At 44.6% G+C, this 22,901-nt stretch overlaps 1 protein-coding gene across 1 annotated transcript in view; it reads left to right on the forward strand.

Annotated features, from left to right (window-relative positions):
* Positions 1 to 22,705, forward strand: part of NAALAD2 (N-acetylated alpha-linked acidic dipeptidase 2) — a 33,140-nt gene extending 10,435 nt beyond the window's left edge. Inside the window, exons 4-19 of the mRNA XM_081002043.1 lie at positions 162 to 263; positions 2,490 to 2,615; positions 4,894 to 5,080; positions 5,584 to 5,677; positions 6,341 to 6,439; positions 7,539 to 7,624; positions 8,935 to 9,054; positions 10,411 to 10,493; positions 12,219 to 12,282; positions 13,526 to 13,593; positions 14,056 to 14,147; positions 15,937 to 16,027; positions 16,865 to 17,129; positions 18,564 to 18,645; positions 20,067 to 20,159; positions 21,588 to 22,705. Of these exons, the coding sequence (XP_080858169.1) occupies positions 162 to 263; positions 2,490 to 2,615; positions 4,894 to 5,080; positions 5,584 to 5,677; positions 6,341 to 6,439; positions 7,539 to 7,624; positions 8,935 to 9,054; positions 10,411 to 10,493; positions 12,219 to 12,282; positions 13,526 to 13,593; positions 14,056 to 14,147; positions 15,937 to 16,027; positions 16,865 to 17,129; positions 18,564 to 18,645; positions 20,067 to 20,159; positions 21,588 to 21,777 (1,842 nt within the window). The 3' untranslated portion in view covers positions 21,778 to 22,705. The remainder of the gene's footprint in view (positions 1 to 161; positions 264 to 2,489; positions 2,616 to 4,893; positions 5,081 to 5,583; positions 5,678 to 6,340; positions 6,440 to 7,538; positions 7,625 to 8,934; positions 9,055 to 10,410; positions 10,494 to 12,218; positions 12,283 to 13,525; positions 13,594 to 14,055; positions 14,148 to 15,936; positions 16,028 to 16,864; positions 17,130 to 18,563; positions 18,646 to 20,066; positions 20,160 to 21,587) is intronic.
* Positions 22,706 to 22,901: the final 196 nt, after the last annotated feature.

The raw sequence follows: 22,901 nt of genomic DNA on the forward strand, positions 1-22,901 counted from the left end.
GCACCTAGCTGGTAGCCCAGCTCTTTCCAGAAACAACAACAACAATAGAGGCTATTTGGTATTCAAAATATCAAATTCCAATTCTTAATGAGTACAAACTTTTTCTGAATGTATGTGACATGCTACTCCAGCTCTCTAATAGTGTCTCTTCTTCCGAACAGATTTTCAACACGTCACTCTTTGAGCTTCCTCCTCCAGGATATGAAAACGTCTCAGAGGTGCTGCCACCATATAACGCTTTTTCGGCGCAAGGCACACCAACGGTAAGGAGTGGGAAAACACAAATCCAGCCCTTGGAAGTCAGTGTGGGAAGGAGAGTGAAAAGTTCGCAAGCTAGGCAAGAAGACAATAATGGTATTGACATTGAGTATCTCCACGTTGTGCCTCTGAGCATGGGCGAAGTGTAAAGGGAGGGTTTGGGGTTGGCGAGCGATATAAGCAGGCACGCCAAGCCCTAGTAAGTCAATAGAGTTCTTTGGACTACAAAACCTCAGGGGCCCTCACCAATGATGGTACTTTTCTTACCTCAGTCCTGCAGATCATAAACCACAAGTTTCATAAACATTTAGTCTTGGTGCCTGGCTCTGGACACTCTTATTATGGGGTGCAGAGCTGACAAGAGAGTGAGTTAGGGTATTGTTGCCCCTTGCACATCTCTCTACATCTCCCATACGTCTTCCTGACATGTGTGGACTTACAGTCTTTCCAGCTTGCGCATCACTGGTTTTAGAGTCATTGAGCACCCCAAATGTGCTGTTCTTCTATCTTCTTTCTCCTTTCCTCCATATCGACAGGACCTTGAAAATAACACTTATCTCAGCCTCCTTGCTTCAGCTTCCTAAAACAAACCCATCCAGGCATTCTGTGACTTCATTGTGATAAGGTTCAAGTTGCTACAGCTAATAGTGTGGCAGAAAGCAGGTGTTAACTTCAACTGTAACCTAACTTCAAGGTTTTAAGGGTTTAACTGCAGGCTGCAATTTGATTTATTTATTTTTGTAGGGTAATTTTTTCTTAAAAGATTTCTGTTACATATATTCACCATTTATACAATAGCCAATAAAACAAAACATCAATCAGTTACGTATTGTTTGTGGAATGAAAGCAACAGCAGTAAATACCAAACATATTCGCTGATATGATTTCCATTCTGGACATGAGACGAACAAATGAAAGACAGTAATTTCTGCTTCTGTTTTTCCTGGGATATCCCAAAATCTCTAGCCAGTACCCTGTTAGCAACATTGGTATCTCTTCCTCTATAACAGGGGTCAGCAAGCTTTTTCAGCAGGGGGCCGGTCCACTGTCCCTCAGGCCTTGCGGGGGGCCAGACTATATTTCTTTCGGGGGGGGAGGGGGATGAACAAATTCCTATGCCCCACAAATAACCCAGAGATGCATTTTAAATAAAAGCACACGTTCTACTCATGTGAAAACACGCTGATTCCCGGACCATCCGCAGCCAGATTTAGAAGGCGATTGGGCCGAATCCAGCCCCCGGGCCTTAGTTTGCCTACCCATGCTCTATAATATTGAACTCAAGTAGTCAGTATCCACAGCTGTGGGGTCAAAATTGAGAAACAAGAGGGAGATATCAATATGTTCAAACTTACTGTGGAAGAAGGAACCCCTCCCCCCACCAAAGCAGGCAAAAAAACCATTGTTTCTTGAGTTTCAAATGGTAAAGAAAAAAGGAAAATTGGTTGTAGGACACAACGGAGTGTCCTGGAAGAAGGCATTGCTGGAATCCTGAACAAGGAATATTTTACCAGGAGCTAAGAGCACAATACAACATTTTGTAGCGGGTCTTACTTATTCATTTTCTGGCCCATCCCCAAGGGCAGCCCCCTAGATAATGTATCACAGTAGTCTAGATGCGAGTTGACCATTGCAAGGCTCCCCAAGTTCATGCGTTTTGATATAGGTGTTTTAAAGTGTACCACAAGTACAGTGGTACCTCGGGTTACATATGCTTCAGGTTACATACGCTTCAGGTTACAGACTCCGCTAACCCAGAAATAGTACCTCAGGTTAAGAACTTTGCTTCAGAATAAGAACAGAAATCGTGCTCCGGCGGCGTGGCAGCAGCAGGAGGCCCCATTAGCTAAAATGGTGCTTCAGGTTAAGAACAATTTCAGGTTAAGAACGGACCTCCAGAACGAATTAAGTACTTAACCCGAGGTACCACTGTACAGTGGAACCTCGGTTTTCAAACGTAATCCATTCCCGAAAACCGTTTGACTTTCGAAACGTTCAAAAACTGAGGCACAAAGGGCTGAGAAAATTGAAAAACATGCAGCGGGAGCCATTCGACTTCTGAGGCACGTTCAAAAACGGAAGCATTTCCTTCCGGGTTTTGGGCGTTCGGGTTCTGAAACGTTTGTCAACAGAGACGTTCAAGAACCGATGTTCCACTGTATAAGAGATTCCCAATGTAACCATGGACAGTGACATCAAATGTAATATTTTTTCCCCCACCCCACAAAAAGGCAGATCTGGTGTATGTGAATTACGGCCGCACTGAAGACTTTTTCAAACTAGAGCGTGAGATGGGAATCAACTGTACAGGAAAGATTGTCATTGCCCGATATGGGAAAATATTCCGAGGAAACAAAGTAAGTTGATGATATCTCTGCTGCTGCTGCTGCATTCTCTTTCCTTCTTCCCCCCATTCCCTTCCCTAATAATAAATCTTTTCCGAGGCTGCTTTTCAGGTTTCTGTGTAGAAATACATCAGGTGGGAATGAGGGAGCAAACTCCCCAGGTGAGGGGGGGTTAGGGTGGATCATACCACTTCAGTTTGCAGGTAGAGATCCCATTTTTTAGTTCTGCCTGCTATAAAAACACCTCCCCACAAGTAGAAACCTGCATAGCATAAAGCAAATTATGCCAGAAGCAATATTCCTAATATTACTGCGGTTTGTTTTTACCTGAAAAGCTTTGTTTCGTTGCTAATGCCAGGGAGTGTTTGAATATGTTATGTTCCCCTATAGTCTGCAGTGGTGTGTTCCATTTCATCATATAGTTGTATGACAGACTCTCCCATTAAAGGTGGCAGATGGGTAGCCAGTGTTCTGGGTGTTTAAAAGAGAACTCTCCCTCTTAGCTGTAATTGAGATGTCTGTTTTAACTGTTTGTTGTAAGGTTCCTTTATTAAAGAGCAGCCGGGTATTTTGTTCATGTGAAGAATGCCTTGTGTCCACTTATATCCCACCCAGAGGGCATAGCTGTCAACTTTTCCCTTTTCTTGTGAGGAATCCTATTCGGAATAAGGGAATTTCACTTAAAAAAAGGAAAAAGTTGACAGCTGTGCCAGAGGGTAACATTAAAGAGGAGGCACTTCTGAAACAAAACTATATATTTTTAATTTATTTACACTCAATGAGGGTTATGGTTTATTCATGTGAGGCGCAATCCTTAGCTTCAGGCAAATGCTCTTTACAGAGAACTTCAAAAGCTTATTCAGCTTATTTAAACATAGGGTGGATCTGCACACAGGGAAAAAACTGTTATAAATAAGTCAGAAATTAAATTGTTATAACGAAAGGAAAAATGTTATGGAAATTGCTTAATTTTTTATTATTTTTTAGCTCACTGGTGCCATCTGGTGTTGCATGTTTATAACGCATCCCAAACGTTGTTTCTCAGCTAATGTAGCTGAGTCCCTAGTCTCAGGATAGACTCTTTCCACCTATTAATATTACCACACCAGGAACACTCTCACTGTCCCTTCTAGGAATTTGACTTGGAATGAAACTGAGTTGTGCTGCCTAGCTAACCCCAGATCCCTATCCGGGCAGATCCTTCTGTTCCCCAGAGGCGAGGGGGTGTCAGGGGAGACAAAAACTTGGCCCCCACTGGAGAGGAGCCGCGGGATGCAGCCAGAGGGGCTCCCCCAATTTCAGCAGGGTGGGCAGCTCTTCTCTGCCTCCTCCTCCTCCCTGCTGCTCCAAAGCCACCTCAGAGTAGACCACTTTGAACTTCTCCTCCTGCAGGTCCCACTGCAGCAGGAGGCACAAATTTTGTCCTTGCTCCAGGCACCATATTACCAAAGTCCACCTCGATAGTAGCTGGGGGTTCAAGCACATCTAAAATGGCCACAGGTTCTCCAGTCACATAATAATAATAATAATAATAATAATAATAATAATAATAATAATTTTTATTTATACCCTGCCCTCCCCAGCCAAGACCTGGCTCAGGGAAGCCAACACCAGGTATAAAACAATTGATAAAATACAACTTAAAAACAAGATTAAAATACAACATTAAAATGCAGCCTCATTTCAGTAAAGGTAAAGGGACCCCTGACCATTAGGTCCAGTCGTGGCCGACTCTTATTGGCCGAGGGAGCCGGCGTACAGCTTCCGGGTCATGTGGCCAGCATGACTAAGCTGCTTCTGGCGAACCAGAGCAGCGCACAAAACCGCCGGAGCAGTACCTATTTATCTACTTGCACTTTGGCGTGCTTTTGAACTGCTAGGTTGGCAGGAGTAGGGACCAAGCAATGGGAGCTCACCCCGTCATGGGGATTCGAACCGCCGACCTTCTGATCAGCAAGTCCTAGGCTCTGTGGTTTAACCCACAGCGCCACCCGCACAGAAACTCAAATCAAAAACTTTTGGGGGGTGAAAACGTCAAATCTTCACCAAGGCCAACTATCCAGACTGGTCTTACGTGGGCCAGAAAAAAAGCCAAGGAAGTCCCCAAATAGGAGTTCCATCACAGAAGGAGAAAGGAAAAAGGATAGAGGGGAAGGGGATCAAGTTGATTCCAAGCCAAAGGCCAGCCTTAATCCAGTGGCAACAAGACAAGGAACAAATGCCACTGATTTCTTGGGCTATGGTGACGCACCTTTTGAAAACCACTTCTTAATGTTTGGCTGCTCTGTAGGTTAAAAATGCCATGTTAGCTGGAGCTAAAGGGATTATCCTTTACTCAGACTCTGCGGATTACTGTGCCCCTGGAATCAAGCCCTATCCGCATGGGTGGAATCTCCCTGGAGGAGGAGTGCAGCGCGGGAATGTCTTAAACCTCAACGGTGCAGGAGATCCCCTTACCCCGGGGTATCCAGCCAAAGGTTAGTGATGTACCCAGCACAGTCTTACACTTGGGAAGTAAGTTTAACTATTTGCTTCACGGGGTGAGTTTCAAGGTTTCCTGCCTGTTCAGGATTCACCCAGATTTGCTTGCACAAAGCTTAAAGGTAAAGGTAAAGGGACCCCTAAAGGGTTGCGGCGCTCATCTCGCTTTATTGGCCAAGGGAGCTGGTGTACAGCTTCCGGGTCATGTGGCCAGCATGACTAAGCCGCTTCTGGCAAACCAGAGCAGCGCACAGAAACGCCGTTGTCCTTCCCGCCGGAGCGGTACCTATTTATCTACTTGCACTTTGACATGCTTTCGAACTGCTAGGTGGGCAGGAGCAGGGACCGAGCAACGGGAGCTCACCCCGTCGCGGAGATTCGAACCGCCAACCTTCTGATCAGCAAGTCCTGGGCTCTGTGGTTTTACCCACAGCGCCACCTGCATCCCTTGCACAAAGCTTACACAGTGGTTATCTCGAAACTCTTCTTGGTTCCTCAGAATATACCTTCAGATACGGAGTTGACGATGGAGTAGGGATTCCCAGAATCCCAGTTCATCCCATTGGCTACCACGATGCTGAAATTTTATTACGGTATGTAGATTTCAGTCATCTTTGGTGTTTGCAGAAAGCAGGGTGAGCTCATACAGTTATTCTAGCAATATTAAAATATCGTTGTCCCCCCCCCCCCCCGTTTTTATTGATATGGAAAAAGAACTGGCATGACACCGTATTTATCTTGGAAATATGAGCTTGGCTCCTAATCTCACACTGCTTAAACTAAGATTTAGGCTCAAATCTCCATTTAGCCATGAAGGTCACTGGATGGGTCAGCCTAGTTTATTTTTAGCCTAACTAAATTTCAACGTATCTGTGAGGACAACATTGTGAGGTGGGCATGCTTTATATGCTCTCCTGAGCTCCTTGGAGGAAGGATTGGATTGAAAACATTATAAGTAAAGAAAATAAGTTAAAATGGATGTTTCCTCTGAAAGGGACAGTGAAACAGAATCATTTTGACATAGTAGGACCGCTACCTGCAATACAGCAATTCACAAGGGGCAGCTGCATGCATATCCAGAAGCCCTGACCCTAAAACAGAAAACATATCACCTATTAATCTGATGACAAGCCCTAAAGCCACTAAATGGTGGGCCCCCTTCATACTTGCCATTTGGGAATCACTGTGTTAAGGAGATGATGGCTGCTAATTCAACAACCTTGCCAAGATCTGTCTGTCTGCTTTCGCTCCTGCAGGTCCATGGGAGGTCCTCCACCTCCAGATGAGAGTTGGAAGGGAAATCTCAATGTGTCCTATAACATTGGGCCCGGATTTTCCGGCACCTACTCCAGAAGGTCAGTTTGAACACTTCTACCATCCAGCTGCCATTCCAAACCCTATGAAACAGCCTATGAAATATGAGAGTTGCTGCCATTTCCTGGAAGGTCTTCTGTGTCTTTCACGTAGCATATTGCCTACACAAATGGCATATCCCATTGGGACTGGCAAGGCAGAAGGTATGGAGGCCAACAGTAGGTGGCGCCAAAGCCAGGGACGGGCAGAGCCAACTCATTCTGTTTTTGTCCTTGTTCTCCCTGCAGAGTTCAACAAGGAGAAAACTTGAGACTAAGGAGAAATAGAAGAACATAGGAAGTGGACTTATATCAAGGCAAACCATCGGGTCTCTCTAGCTTTGCTACTAAGCTATGGCCCTTTCCCCCAATCAGGGCCAGCCCTATCATTAGGCAGAAGGACGTGACCATCTCAGGTGGTGGATGCTGGAGTGCTGGGAGTGGTGGTGAGGTGTTGTGGGACACATGACCTGTTTTGCACCTCCCTCAGCTACTGCAATGGAAGATGCCGTTCTGTCACCAGTGTCAATGTTTCTACTGCCAGTTGAGTCAACTTTGAGTGGTGGCGGCAGGTTCCATGTTGCCTTTTGCCTCAGTCGGCAAAATCTCTTGCGCTGACCCAGTTCATGAATTCACCCTTTGCTCCCAGAAAGAGGTTGCATGAGCCAGAGCAGGAGTACCTGAAGGCTTGATCCAGGGCAGCTTCTCGCAGTACCAAAGCCTTGTTTTCTTGTATAGTCGTACCTTGGAAGCCGAACACCTTGGCTCTTGAACAATCGAAACCCAGAAGTGCTTGTTCTGGTTTCCGAATGATTTTTGGAAACCGAACGTCCGGCGTGGCTTCCGATTGGCTGCAGGACGTTCCTGCAGCCAATCGGAAGCCAAGCTTTGGTTTTTGAATGGTTCCGGGAGTCGAACGGACTCCCGAAACGCATCCTGTTTGAGAACGAAGGTATGACTGTACAATCAAGAGATGAGCTTCGCTCTTTGGCACCAGGAGCAGACCCCCAATGCTAATTCATCCCCTCACTGTTGATCTGGCAAGTCTTAGTTTGGTTGACACTACTATGCTCTCACAGAATACTGTGTTTTTATTTTACAGGAAAGTCAGAATGCACGTTCACACAATCAATAAAATCACGCGAATATACAACGTTATTGGGACCATCAAAGGAGCCGTGGAACCTGGTGAGCTGTTTCTGGCCTAACAGCTATTGGTTTTAGAATGTTCCTAGAGTGAAAGGAAATTAAAAGACGCCTGCTCCTTGGGAGAAAGGCGAGGGCAAACCTAAGACAGCATCTTAAAAAGCAGAGACATCACTTTGCCAACAAAGGTCCGTTAGAGTTAAAGCCATGGTTTTCCCAGTAGTGATGTATAGAAGTGACAGCTGGACCATAAAGAAGGCTGATCGCCGAAGAATTGATGCTTTTGAATTATGGTGCTGGAGGAGACTCTTGAGAGTCCCATGGACTGCAAGAAGATCAAACGTATCCATTCTTAAGGAAATCAGCCCTGAGTGCTCACTGGAAGGACAGATCGTGAAGCTGAGGCTCCAATACTTTGGCCACCTCATGAGAAGAGAAGACTCCCTGGAAAAGACCCTGACGTTGTGAAAGATTGAGGGCACAAGGAGAAGGGGACGACAGAGAACGAGATGGTTGGACAGTGTTCTCGAAGCCACTAACACGAGTTTGACCAAACTGCTGGTGGCAGTGGAAGACAGGAGTGCCTGGCGTGCTCTGGTCCATGGGGTCAGGAAGAGTCGGACACGACTAAACAACAACAACAGAGTGAAAGGTCCACCCAGAGGCCCATTTTGCCATCTTGTCCCTCCTTGAGATGGAGTTGTTTTTTTTTTACATGGTAGCGCAAGCTCAGGCCCCATAAAGCGATTTGCAGATATTGGGGTTCCTTCTGTCCTGCTGATTTATACAGCCCCTTGGAAACCCGGCTTGGAAGAGTTTGTTGGGAGAGATGGTATAAGGGGCTGCTGTTAGAAAGGGGGGAGATCAGTAAATAAATGCCGCTCCTTCTTGGACTGCAGCAGGAGCCTCTGTCAGACCCCAGCTCCTTCTGCTTTATTCTGCTGAATGGGGCTCTAGGATTCTGCCCCCGAGCCTTAGCCCTGCCAACGCCACTGTGGGGAGCTGCAAACACAGCTAGCAAACCCAATCCTTCATAGATCACTTCGGCTCAACCCTGGTTTTGAGCCTGTTAGTGCTCTGCAGTCATTTCTTTTGCAGAAGCTTCAGAGGTAACCGGAATTTGAGAATCTGAAAGAGCACTTTTTGCAGCATCGCTGAATGGAATGAATTGGGTTTCCTCTTATTCTTCCTCTGAAAAATTCTATTCTTCTCCCACCCCACTAGCCCCTTTGCGGGGGGAAAGTCTGATCAGAATAAGGAAAGAAAAATCTGCCAAGTATATTTTGAGTTAGATCCAGTTCTTTGTAACATTTCTCTCATATTTTTGTTTTGTTTTTGCTCCCTCTCCCTAGATAGGTATGTAATTTTGGGAGGCCACAGAGATTCTTGGGTCTTTGGCGGCATCGATCCAACCACTGGGGCAGCTGTCCTTCAAGAGGTGGCTCGGAGTTTTGGCAAGTTGGTGAAGAAAGGTAATGAACTGCGCAAATAGAAAATAAAACATGAAGCATGCTGCCCAGGCTATCTGTTTCTAGACCCAATTCATCGTAATAGTGATTCACTTTACAGCTATATCCTGTTCTTAGAAATAAGTCTTGGCAAGTCTAGCGCCACTTTCATAAAGTTAAATGGGTACAGGATTGCAGACTTATATAAGCCTAAGGCAGCTTTTTAAAGTTGTTGGACTTTAGCTACCATCAGTCCCTCCCAGAATGGCCAGGGGACATGAATTATGGGAGTTGTAGTCCAACAATAATTTGGTTGGTTAATTTTGGTTGGTTTATAAATTGTAGTCCAACAATAATTTCCAACAATTTGGAAAAAGTGCATTTCTGAGGTTTGATGGCTCATAATACCATTTTATTTTGATAGTAATACCATCAAATTGCATATCAATGGAAAGATAATTTAATGAGGAATGTAATGCAACAAATTTTGTTCAGTTATCTGTATTCTATTAAAAGTTATAGCCAAATAACCAGAAAAAGGAAGCACAACTTGCTTAGGTTGATATGCAGTAAGTTTCCTTCATTTGAATGTAGCCAATGAGCAAGAGTGTTTAGAGAGCCAATCAGGTGTTATGAGCCATCAGACCTTGGAAATACACTTTTCCCAAAAGATTTCCATAATTTTGGCCACTAGTGTATGGAGGTCACCAGGTTGGGGAAGCTGGTTTAGACCCTCAAGTCCATTCTGAGCCCACAAAGTATTTCTTCCTAAGCCCTAAGATCTGGAGATGATTTGGGTCCCAACACTTAGGTTTCATGTACACTTCCATGGGGCATGAGAATTTCTTTGGTGGAACAGTTTCCCCAAAGATGCTTATTAGTCTTATCATCATCATCATCATCATGTTTCAAAGGCATTTCTAAAACCCGATTCCATTTTTGTAATGGCATTGCCTTTTCAATTTTGATTGCTCTCGTTGATCAGAGTTGAAATTTTAAATGATTTTTTTTTTAAGAGGCTGTAAGGCTGCTTGGTCCTTTGCTTAAGGAATATAATTGTTGGCGGATGGAATGAAAAGCAACGAATAAAACAAAATCCTGATCCCAAACTAAGGCAATCAGAAACAGATCCTTATTTTATAGAGGTTACTGAAGCATGGTTTTTAACTGCCCTGGGGGCTGTGTTTAAAAAGCAGGCATGGGAAAAGCTTTGGTCCTCCAGGTGTTGCTAGACTACAACTTCTATCCTCCCTGGCCATTGGCCATGCTAGCTGAGGCTGATGGGAGTTGTAGTCCAATCCAGCTGGAAACCCACAGATTCCTCAGCCTTGTTATAAGTTGAGCCACCCAGAGAGATGATTACCTTTTCAATGCCAACAGGTTGGAAGCCTAGGAGAACAATAATTTTTGCCAGCTGGGATGCGGAAGAATTTGGGCTGTTGGGTTCCACCGAATGGGCAGAGGTAGGTGGTGAGCCCGGTTCCAGAATATTTTGCTGATACTTGCAGGAACTCTCTATTTCTTTACTCAGAACAGACCCATGGAAGTTAAGGATCTAACCTAGTCCTGTTCATTGATTGCAATGTGCCCCTCCAGACAGCAAGAATACACTGGTCTGGAGGGGCCCTGAGTTTTCCCACAAACAGCACAAACATCTTTTAAACCATGGGTTATGAGCAGATTTGGGGGTCTGCCCCAGTAAATCCCATTAGCAGTGATGTGATGACCCCATGGAGGAGCCCCCCCTTCTATTGTCTTCATTTCACTCTGCCCCCAATCCTGCTCTACGTGGTGATTATCATTATCATTAATTAAAGGAGCGTCTCCACCCCCATCGTTCAGCCCAGACACTGAGATCCAGCGCCGAGGGCCTTCTGGCGGTTCCCTCATTGCGAGAAGTGAGGTTGCAGGGAACCAAACAGAGGGCCTTCTTGGTAGTGGCACCCGCCCTGTGGAACGCCCTCCCACCAGATGTCAAGGAAATAAGCAGCTATCATATCTTTAGAAGACATTTGAAGGCAGCCCTGTTTCGGGAAGTCTTTACTATTGTATGCTGTATTGTTTTTAACACTCGATTGGGAGCCGCCCAGAGTGGCTGGGGAAACTCAGCCAGATGGGCGGGGTATAAATAAATTATTATTAGTATTAGTATTAGTATTAGTATTAGTATTAGTATTGTTATATTTCTATATCACCCTTCATCCAAAGATCACAGGGCAGCTTATAATCAAACAACAACACAGAAATACATACAGTAAGAAAAGACTAAACATTTGGAAAAACCTTCTGGTGGTAAGAGCTGTTCCACAGTGGAACAGACTCCCTTGGACAGTGAGGGAGTCTCCTTCCTTGGAGGTTTTTAAACAGAGGTTGGGTGGCCATCTGTCCGGGATGCTTTAGCTGTGATTCCTGCATTGCAGGGGACTGGCTGGACTAGCTGACGCTTGGGGTGCCTTTGAACTCTAAAGTTCATTCATATATATATATATATATAATTTGACATATCATTTTCATCAATCATTTAACCTAATTTCATATCTTATACCATTTTTTTTTACTTCTATCAATCACATCTGAGAATTTTCCAATCTTTTTCACTTAATTTACATTTCTTAATTTCACTATTACTTTCAATTATCTTAACTAATAACTCTCTTCATAATCTTCTCTGCAATGTTTCGCAAAATCCTCCTTACAAAACTTCTTGTAGTCCTACTAGCGTGATCTGTTTATTACAGTTGCTTTTCAAATAGTTTGAATATTTGCTCCAGTCTTCTGTGCATCTCTGGTCCCGCAGGTTTCGAATCCTTCCTGTCATCTTATCTAATTCTGCATAGTCCATTAATTTCATCTGCCATTCGTCTTTCGTCGGTAGTTCTTCTTGTTTCCATTTCTGGGCCAACAATACTCTTGGCTGCTGTTATTGCATATAAAAACAGTTTGTTGTCCTGTCTGTCAATATCCTCACTTACAATACCAAGTAAAAATGCTTCTGGTTTTTTTACTCTAAAGTTCTATTGTTCTATCCCTGCGGCAACTGGAGAAATGTGCATAGCTATCACAGTTCATACATGTGATTGCACTTGCATGTCCATTTTATATGCAACTGCTGCTGTTGCTGTTGTGAAAAACAACCCAGTTAACTTTGTCATACACCTGGCGGTGCTTGTATCCTTTTGTAACTGCAGGAGAATACCAAAATTCTTCAAGCACGGGCTGTGGCTTACATCAACTCAGACTCTTCTATAGAAGGTGAGCATCGTTTGACCATCTTCAGTTCTGTGCCCTTTTACATTCAGAGAGATAAAGGTAAAAGTAAAGGGACCCCTGACCGTTAGGTCCAGTTGTGGCCGACTCTGGGGTTGCGGCGCTCATCTCGCTTTATTGGCCGAGGGAGCCGGCGTACAGCTTCCGGGTCATGTGGCCAGCATGACTAAGCCGCTTCTGGCGAACCAGAGCAACGCACAGAAATGCCGTTTACCTTCCCGCCAGAGCGGTACCTATTTATCTACTTGAACTTTGACGTGCTTTCGAACTGCTAGATTGGCAGGAGCAGGGACCGAGCAATGGGAGCTCACCCCATCGCGGGGATTCGAACCGCCAACCTTCTGATCGGCAAGTCCTAGGCTCTGTAGTTTAACAGAGATACTGGTGCTTAAATAGCCAAAACTGAAAGACGGCACTCGAATAGCCAATGCCGAGAGAGGTAGATTTAGATTTGATGAGGCCCTAAGCTACTGAAGGTAATGGGGCCCTTGATATGTCCAGCTGTCCTTTGTCAACAACAAATTGTTGCTGTTTTTCGTGTTGAATGTATGATGTATGGTAATTTATGGACCTAATAAGCAGTGGCATAGCGTGGGGGTGCAAGGGGGGCGGCCGCACTGGGCGCAACATCTGGGGGGGCGCGCTCGCATTCGGGGGGCGCGCTCGCTAAAATCCACGGGTTAGGGGGCGCAAATTACTTGCCTTGCCCCGGGTGCTGACAACCCACGCTACGCCACTGCTAATAAGTATCTAAAGCCATTTTATTTGTTTTTTATCTTATATTTTGGAAATGTACATCCAGGTGTTTTTTTACCTTTTATTTTTTGGGGAGCCCCAAGAGAGTGGGTCTCTAAGTTATAGCTTGTTTAGCTTATACAGTGGTACCTCTGGTTGCGAACGGGATCCCTTCCGGAGGCCTGTTCGCAACATGAAAAGCCCGCAACCTGAAGTGCTATATTTGCGCAGGTGCGCGGCACGATTTGGCGCTTGTGCGCATGCACAAGCGGCGAAACCCAGAAGTAACCCTTTCTGGTACTTCCGGGTCGCCACGGGACGCAACCTGAAAAAACGTAACATGAAGCAAACGTAACATGAGATATGACTGTACATAAATCTGGTACTGTCTGTTATGACGTAGCCTATTATAATTTTTTTAAGTCAAATTTTATTTTTTGAAGAGTGTCCCATTAGTATTAATACAAATGTCTATATATACTTTGGTTTTCAGGCAACTACACATTAAGAGTAGACTGTACTCCTCTTCTCAATCGATTGGTGTATGATCTGACAAAAGAGGTACAAATCATCTCATTTTTCTGGGTCCCCCCCCCCTTTCCTTCTCCTAGTTTCATCTGGCAGGGATCCTCGGTGCAGGGAATGCTTCTTAAGGAATCACAGTTTTTTTAAAATAAAAAAATTCAACTTTCTAGACCTCATGGTTCTGAGGACAGGTGCAAATGCAGGTCTTGCGTTTGTGCACCATTTCGTGCTGAATCAACATTCCAAAGGAGGCAGGGTTCCCACAGTTCCCTGGGAAGTGGGATTGACTGTTAAACCACTCAGAATTTTGGCTTTCCAGGGAGAATAGGGGTTTTCTGAGAACTCTCAGCACCCTTAAAAAAACTGCAGTTCCCAGAGTTCTTTGGGGAAACTGGCTGTTTAAAGTGAAAGGATACTGCTTTAAACATATAGGGCAGGTGGCGCCACTCTTATAATGCTGAAATCGTCATATTCAGACACATTGTTTTCCTTCCCTAGATAGCAAGCCCTGATGATGGATATGAAAGCAAAACCCTCTATGAAAGCTGGCTTGAGAAAGACCCATCCCCAGAAAGTAAGACTCTGCCAAGGTAAGAGAATCCCTTGCTTAATCCACACATGCAAGTCCATTACTTTTTATTTTTAATTAAAAGTTTATTGGCATAAACTAGGATTGCCCTTTTGGGGGGGGGGGGTTGTTGAGCTTTTTTTGCAAAGGGTCACAAAAAAAGAAGTTTTGAGCTATTTTTAAGGAAATTCACCAAAATCTACACTTCCAACGTGAACATGGATTGCCATGTGTCTGGATTTTCCCAGACAATTTCCGCCCTGACGCTGTTTGCGAGGGCCGAATCCCAGCTATGTCTGGGAAATTCCGGACGTATGGCAGCCCTAGCAGGAACATCCATTACTTAAATAATTGCAGGTACGAGTGTGCCATCAAAATTCCCACACAAAGGGCAGGTAGAGCTTTCATATCCCTGTTTCATTCATTTAGTGCAGGCATAGACAACCTCGGCCCTCCAGATGTTTTGGGACTACAACTCCCATGATCCCTAGCTAACAGGGCCAGTGGTCAGGGATGATGGGAGTTGTAGTCCCAAAACATCTAAAGGGCCGAGGTTGCCTATGCCTGATTTAGTGTCACCAGCCCTTTACTGCAGAACACTCTTCCAACAGGGATTTGGCAGGCACCCTCGCTTTCTATTTTCAGAAGTTCCGTGAACAACTATTCATGCCAGCAGACATTTCTGCGCTTTCATTTTCATCTTAATTAGCCAGTCACCTTAATAATTATTTGTGGAATGCCCTCCCCAGGGAGGCTTGCCTGGTGCCTTCATTACACCAGGCAAAAAAAACACGTTTCTCTTCAACCAGGAGTTCGTCTATGGCTTTTAAAATGCGTCTATGGGAAGTGGGTCATTGGTTTGCTTTGGTTTTATTATGTATCTTATTTTTGTATCTTTTGTATCTTATGTTTCACTTGTCAGCTGCCCTGAGATCTTTGGATGAAGGGTGGTATACAAATTTTAATAAATAATAATAATAAATGATGGTTGGACAGTGTTCTCGAAGCTACCAGCATGAGTTTGACCAAACTGGGGGAGGCAGTGGAAGACAGGAGTGCCAGGCGTGCTCTGGTCCATGGGCTCACGAGGAGGTCGGACACGACTAAACAAGCTGTAGTCCAAAAACAGCTGGAGGGCCGAGTTTGAATATGGCTGATATAACTAGTACTTTTTTTCTAAAAAAACTATGTTTAGGGGTACTCTCATTTTCCTTCTCATATTGAAACACTGCCCCTCAAGGCCAAACTTAGATTCACAAAATGTTTAGGGGTATGCGTCCCCCCAGAAAAAAAAGCACTGGATCTAACTACAGTGGTGCCTCGCAAGACGAAAAGAATCCGTTCCGCAAGTCTCTTCGTCTTGCGGATTTTTTCGTCTTGCGAAGCAAGCCCATAAGAGGTTTAGCGCTTAGCGCTACAGTATTAGCTGATAAGCGGCTTAGTATCAGCTGTTAAGCGGCTTAAAGATCAGCTGATAAGCGGCTTAGCATCAGCTGTTAAGCGGCTTAAAGATCAGCTGATAAGCGGCTTAGCATCAGCTGTTAAGCGGCTTAAAGATCAGCTGATAAGCGGCTTAGCCATCAGCTGATAAGCGGTTTAGCAGCTTGGGAAAAAGGGGGGGGGGGAAGGAAAAAACCCTGCAGGAACTCGCAAGACATTTTCGTCTTGCGAAGCAAGCACATAGGAAATTCGTTTTGCGAAGCACCTCCAAAACGGAAAACCCTTTCGTCTAGCGGGTTTTCCGTCTTGCGAGGCATTCGTCTTGCGGGGCACCACTGTATTGCAACGTCTTCCTCTCTCTCTCTGGGCAGGATCAGCAAGCTCGGATCAGGCAGCGATTTCGAAGCTTTCTTCCAGCGGTTGGGGATCGTGTCCGGCAGAGCCCGGTACACTAAGAATAGGGTAAGCCGGACAGCCTGTCCGAAAGATGACACCCTTCTGTTTATTTCTGGACAGCTGTGATCACATCACAACAGTTGGGTCTCCTTTTTTATTTTTGGGAAAGCTCCCACTGGGGAAAAAATGGACAGGGAAGCACCAATCCAGTTTTCTGCAAAAAAATGTAAAAGAATAAAGCAGCAGTCCATTGCACACTTACATGGGATAAGTCATAAGCCCCGCTGAGTGGCAGAGCTTTTGAAAAAGGTCTCAGTTTCCATCTCCCTGCTTGAAATACTGGGGTGCTGCTGACAGTCAGTGTAGACATTATGGAGGTAGATGTACCAATCAATCTGACTCTGTATAAGACAGCTCCCTATATCCCTGTGCCCAATTTGCCCCTTAGTGCTTGAACTTGCCTTCACCAAACTGACAGTGAGCCGAGTTGGACTGGGCCTGTGATGTGGGGAAACTTTAATACAGTGGTACCTTGGTTCTCAAACTTAATCCATTCTGGGAGTCCGTTCCAATCCCGAAACCGTTCGAAAACCAAGGCGCAGCTTCCGATTGGCTGTGGGAGCTTCCTAAACTCAGACAGAAGCCGCGTCAGACGTTCGGCTCCGGAAAACGTTCACAAACCAGAACACTTACTTCCGGGTTTGCAGTGTTTGGGAGCAGATTTGTTCGGCAACTAAGCCATTTGAGAACCAAGGTATGACTGTAATTGAGTTTCCACCTTTCTTAGGATCATAGAACTGTAGTTTGAAGGAACCCCGACGGTCACCCCCTTCAATGCAGGAATCTACACTAAAGGGTCCAGGACAGGCACATTTGACCCATTTTTTTGCTCTCCTTTCCCAGAAAGTAGACAAATTCAGTAACTACCCTCTCTACCACACCACGTACGAGACCTTTGAATTAGTCGAGCGGTTTTACGACCCCGCGTTCAGGAAGCAGCTTGCCGTTGCTCACCTCCGGGCAGGCTTGGTCTACGAACTGGCCGATTCCCAGGTCCTTCCTCTCCATTGCCTAGATTATGCAGAAGCGTTGAGGACCTACGCCGACGGAATCTACAATGTGGCCAAGGGTCACAAAGCGCAGCTGGGAACCTACCAAGTATCGTTTGGTGAGCCTGATGCAAAAGGGGTACAAAGTCCGTACAGATGTGCTTCCTGTTGCTACGGGCCTCTGTTAGCGACAGATATGGGTCACACCCATACGTTTAAAGCACATAGCTCCCCCCCCCCAGGAGCATCCTGGGAGCTGTAGTTTGTTATTTGAAAGACCGTATTCCCTCCTGTGAACTTGCCCGGGTTCTGAGATCTTCAGAAGATCTCTCGGTCCCACCACCCTCACTGGGACGCTTGGTGCAGGAGAAGGCCTTCTCGGTGGTTGCCCCCAAACAACTGTGAAACTCCTTCCCTGGAGGAGCCAGACTGGCTCCATTATTGTGGTCCTCCCACCAGCAGGTGAACACCTTCTTGTTCCAACAAACTTTGGGAAACTCACTGCTTTTAATGAAAGGGCTGGTACTGTGCTATTTTTATGGTAGTTATTAGTACGTTTATACATGTGTATCTATAATTACTTTAATTCTATTAATGTTTCATTATTTTTCTTTAATGGCATTTTCCCCAATGTTTTTAGTTGTTCCTATTTTATTTGTCCACCACTCCATTTGGAAGTTGTTCGGCTTTAGAACAGCTCTTACCTTCCAAGATTTCCCCCTAATGCTCAGCCAACAAACTACTCTTCTGTGATTTAATACAAGAATGTAAGACAAGCCTGTTGGATCAGACCAATGACCTATCTAGTCCAGAATCCTGTTTTCACAGTGGCTGAACAGATACCTGTGGGAAGCCTGAAAGTTGGGCATGAGCGCAAGAGCACTCTGGCCACCTGTGATTTCCCTGCAACTAGCATTTAGAAGTGTAATGCTTCTTTCAGTGGAGATGGAACATAGAACATAGTACTCACTGATAGCCCAATTCTCTATGGTAAAAAGGTAAAGGACCCCTGGATGGTTATGTCCAGTCAAAGGCAACTATGGGGTTGCGGCGCTCATCTCGCTTTCAGGCCAAGGGAGCCGGCGTTTGTCCACAGACAGCTTTCCAGGTCATGTGGCCAGCAGGACTAAACCGCCTCTAGTGCAATGGGACACTGTAATGGAAACCAGAGCACACAGAAATGCAGTTTACCTTCCTGCTGCAGTGGTACCTATTTATCTACTTGCACTGGTGTGCTTTTGAACTGCTAGGTTGGCAATAGCTGGGACAGAGCAATGGGAGCGCACTACATTGTGGGGTTTCGAACCGCTGACCAGCAAGCCCAAGAGGCTCTGTGGTTTAGACTACAGCGCCATCCTCTATGACCCATTTGAAACCACCACTCATCAGCATAGTCAATACTGAACTAGATCTGATCGGCCACCTTAAGGCAGCTTCCTGTTTGTTTGGAACTGGAGGTGACCAGGATTTAAGCCTGGGACCCCCTGACACTGAACTGTGAGCTTTGCTCTTTTCTAAATTAGGAAATTTACTTATTAACTCTGTATTTGCAGATCCTCTCTTTTCTGCTGTGGCTAATTTCACGGAGGCAGCTGCTGATTTTCACCATAGATTATCACAGCTTGATCAGGACGAGTGAGTATGTGTTTGCAAAACTGGTTTTTCTTTTTTTAAAAAAAAAAACAGACGGAATGCGCTGCTGTTCAGCATTTTTCAAATACTCTATTTTTAAGAAATTTATGTAACAGAGATGGAGATCAATGTTGAGTCGCATGACAAATGCAAGGCACATTTAAAAGCAATAAGCAACTAAAAAATAAAAATAAATGGTTTGGGGTTAATAAAGAGCCTGGCAAACTTCAGTCCATATCCCTGATTTGCAAACCACAGTTTACTTGGAACCAGCATTGCATTTTCATCGGACCCAAGATTCCTACACGGTTGCTGAAACGAGAATGCATTTATGCAACCTAAGTAAAGCTCCAGGTGCAGCTACCATCACTTGTATTCTTCTTCTCTTCTTTGGCGATCACTCATAGCCAAGTAAGATTGTCTTCCATAAACACGGTTTTAACAATGAGTCTGTAAGTGACCGTGGAGGCAAATTCTGGAACGACAAGTCCTTCCACAGTGGGGACATTGCTTTCCGGGCGGGAGTTCATCACGGTGTGGATTTGCCAAGCGTGCCTTCCTCTTAGTATGTTTTTCCCTTTTGTCCTGAGTTTGAATTCTTCAAAGCCCATGACACCTTTGGTAAAGGCTGTTCTCCAATTAGAGCACTCGCAGGCCAGTGTTTCCCAGTCGTCCGTGTTTACACTACATAATTTTTTTTTAGATTTGCCTTGAGACAGTCTTTGAACCTCTTTTGTTGACCACCAGCATTACGCTTTCCATTTTTAAGTTCAGAATAGAGTAGTTGCTTTGGAAGATGATAATCAGGCATCCGAACAACATGACCAGTCCAACGAAGCTGATGTTGAAGAATCATTGCTTCAACAGTAGTGCGGCTCGATAAATTTATATATGGAAACAAAGCCACAGAGACCGCTTCTGTATGTCACAGGCTCTGTTGACAACAGATGGAAAGCAGGTGAGCAGCTGAGTGGGTGAATGAAAAAGCAAGGAAAGGCAAAACAGCCTGGATCTTCTAAGCAACATGATTGCTAAAAATACATTAACTTCAAAGCTGGTTGGAATGTAGTATCACACACTTTAGGAGAGAGCCTATGGAAAGCAGAACATTAGGCTAAAGCGCCTTCCATCTGCCCATAATCATCCGATGTCATACAAACTTACAGATCTAAGAAAGGACCGGACAAACTCATCGAGGATAAGGCTAGCATTGGAGGTAGCATATAGCCTGGAGACTGTAATGGGCATAATTTTTGTCTTCTACCTCCAGGCTGTGTACTTCTGAAGACCCATCATTGGGTTATTGTCCTCTTGTTGTGCTTGTGGGCTTTCCCAGAGGCATGCTTGACCATTGGAAGAAACGGTCATTGGTGTGATCCAACAGGGCTTTCCTATGTTCTTATGATGTCTCTCTCACTTTATAGCCCCATTGCTGTGCGGATGGCGAATGATCAGCTGATGCTTCTGGAGAGAGCGTTCATTGATCCCCTTGGGTTGCCAGGCAGGCGGTTTTACAGGTAAGCCATCATAACACAGAGAGGGGTTGTTTGCAGGGCATAGGGCAGTAGACCTGTTTCCCTGCTCTCTCAGACAAATGGATTACAGCTGTGGTTCCCCGCTTCTGACACCCAACAGACCACTCAAAATTTGCTAATGGCCTTGAGGAAGGGAGGTGGGAACTTAATAGTCTTTTCTGCCTTTTGTAGCAATTGTAATGTTCTGGGAAAGACACTTCATCATTTTTAAATTTTATTTTTTGTTGCTTCTTTTATTTCAACGATGCTGTATTTCGTTGTATTACAACCTGAATTCCATGGAACTCAGTACAATAAATAGCAATGTAAGAAAAGAAGCGATAAAAGTGCTATAAAAAATCAGCATGTATATTTAATACAGTCATGCAGCAGAACATCTGAATGAAGCTCACGGACCATTGGTGGTCTGGGAAACCTTGATTGAAGGTACCCATTTTCCCTACACACTCAATGCCCATAGTTACCCCAATAGGAGGACAAGTTGGGTAGCTTCTAAAAGCAATGTTTTCTGTGATAACAGTTGAGCAGATGGATGTGGAACCATAATTAATGCCAGCAAGGAAAAAGAGGAAGCACCCATTCCAGAGACAGAATTTATTATTATTATTATTTATATACCACTCTTTATCAAAGGAAACTCAGGCTGGAAAGTAGGGAGTTGGGAATATGCATTCCTAGACCTGCAGATTTCCAAACCAAAAATTAAATGCCTTTGCATAGTCCAAGTGAGGTTGACCCCTCATATGAGCAATGGGCACCTTCACTGACCACAACCCAGGCGACTAAACACCTAGCATTGGGACAGGTCTTTGCCAACCTATCTTGCCAGTAATGTCTTGCACAATTTCTAAGCCAGGTGCTGCTTAACTCAACTCATAAAACCCTATATGGCTTTGGGCCCAAATGCCTGACAGGTTTGCTGCATTTACTGGGCTATACATTAAGGTCATCAGAAGTGGTCCATTCCAGGGATGGGAGGCAGTGCTGTAAGAGGAGAGGGAGTATTCTCAATTGTAGTGTCCTTGTTTGCACAGCTCATCCCCAAGAAGGTTCATATAGCAGCTATGCCATTATCATTTGTGTCAGGAAAGATGTATTTTAATTATTTCAGGCTTCTAAAATGCTCACACTTGCGCTGCTTTAGTGTAATGCTCTCCCTGAACTGTAGCTTCCAATGTTTTATTGCTTTGGAAAATGGCCCTGGGAACCCTATAAAGGTCCAGCAACAGAAATAAAGACTTTGGCGGGTTGTAGTCAGCTGTTTTACTCGAGTAGACCCACTGAAATTAATGAAACAAATTAGGTCCATTAATTTTAATAGGTCTACACTGACTTTTAGTCAGTTGGCTAACTTCCTGCCAGAGTTTGCTTGCTTTATTTTTTTAAAAAATGTGTTCCCTTGCCCCACAGACACATCATCTTTGCTCCAAGCAGCCGCAACAAGTATGCAGGTGTGTCGTTCCCTGGAATCTATGATGCCATGTTCGATATTGACAGCAGGACAGATCAACGCAAAGCTTGGGAGGAAGCCAAGAGGCAAATCTCTATTGCAACTTTCGCGGTTCAGGCTGCTGCAGGAACACTGAAAACTGCGTTGTAGGATAGTTGGGAGCAGCAGGAACGAGAACAGAAACAATCTATTTGCATTGCATGCCCAGAAAGCTGATTCTTCTCAACACAGACATAATATTCAAACTGCAGCACATAATATTCAAACGGCTACTTCCCTTGTCATGTTCAGTGCGCATGATCAGAAAGACCCATCAGAAAGTTTGACCGGAGGGGATGGAAAGTTAGACTGCCCCCCCCCAAGGACCTTGGAAGAAGGGGTGGGATAAACACCATTAAAAAATGGACTTAGCAAGAGATCTTCTTTGCTGCTCATCTACACTTTCAACCCAGACTGATGACAATAATACTTTTTAATCAGACAGTGCTACTTCTCACAGTTTTAAGCATTCACTCACATGCCATTTCTAAGCTGTCCTAAGCCAGCTCTAAAGCTCTCGTTTACAGCATGGGCCAATGGGCTAAGACTGAGCACATTTCCAGCAAAGTGTGTAGTTGCCAGTGATTTTGATAGCCACAGTGGAAGAATTATATGTTTTCAGCACCAGCCACCACTTAACCTTGCCTGGAACAGTATTTCACTCAGAAGCCCAGCTGAATCCATTTCACCTTGCATTCATTTTACTCTACTCACTAGTTCATATAATTCCACTCCTCCTTCCCTGTTTGCAGTTTCCACCTCTATTCTACAACAGTGATATATGGATTGCATGAAACACAAAAGACTGCAGCTGGGCTACCATAGAATAAATCCTCAACAATCGTAACTCAGATGCTACTGGAAAGAGGGTTTCCCTTCAAAGCTGAGTAGAAGAAGCACCTGGATGTAGAACAAAAATGAAGAGTGAAATGACTTTAAAATTCTATTAAATGTTCAGTGTCGTTGTGACTATACCCATTTAAAGAAGCACTATGTCTAACCGCTCTTAAAATAAAATAAAAAATATCAGTGTACCTTCTACATCGTTTTACCACCGTAAAGAAAGCCATTAAGTTGTGCAAGGAATGTTTTCTGACTGGGGTAGGCAGAACAGAAGGCAGGATGTTAGACCAAAAGAAATATTTACTGAATTTGTTTAATTGAACTCCTAATACATAACCAAAACTTGTTCAAACACTCATTCTGCTCACACTGTAGAAATCAGAAACTGAATG

The sequence above is a fragment of the Podarcis pityusensis genome (assembly GCF_964106645.2).
Source record: "Podarcis pityusensis genome assembly, chromosome: 4".
Lineage (NCBI taxonomy): Eukaryota > Metazoa > Chordata > Lepidosauria > Squamata > Lacertidae > Podarcis > Podarcis pityusensis.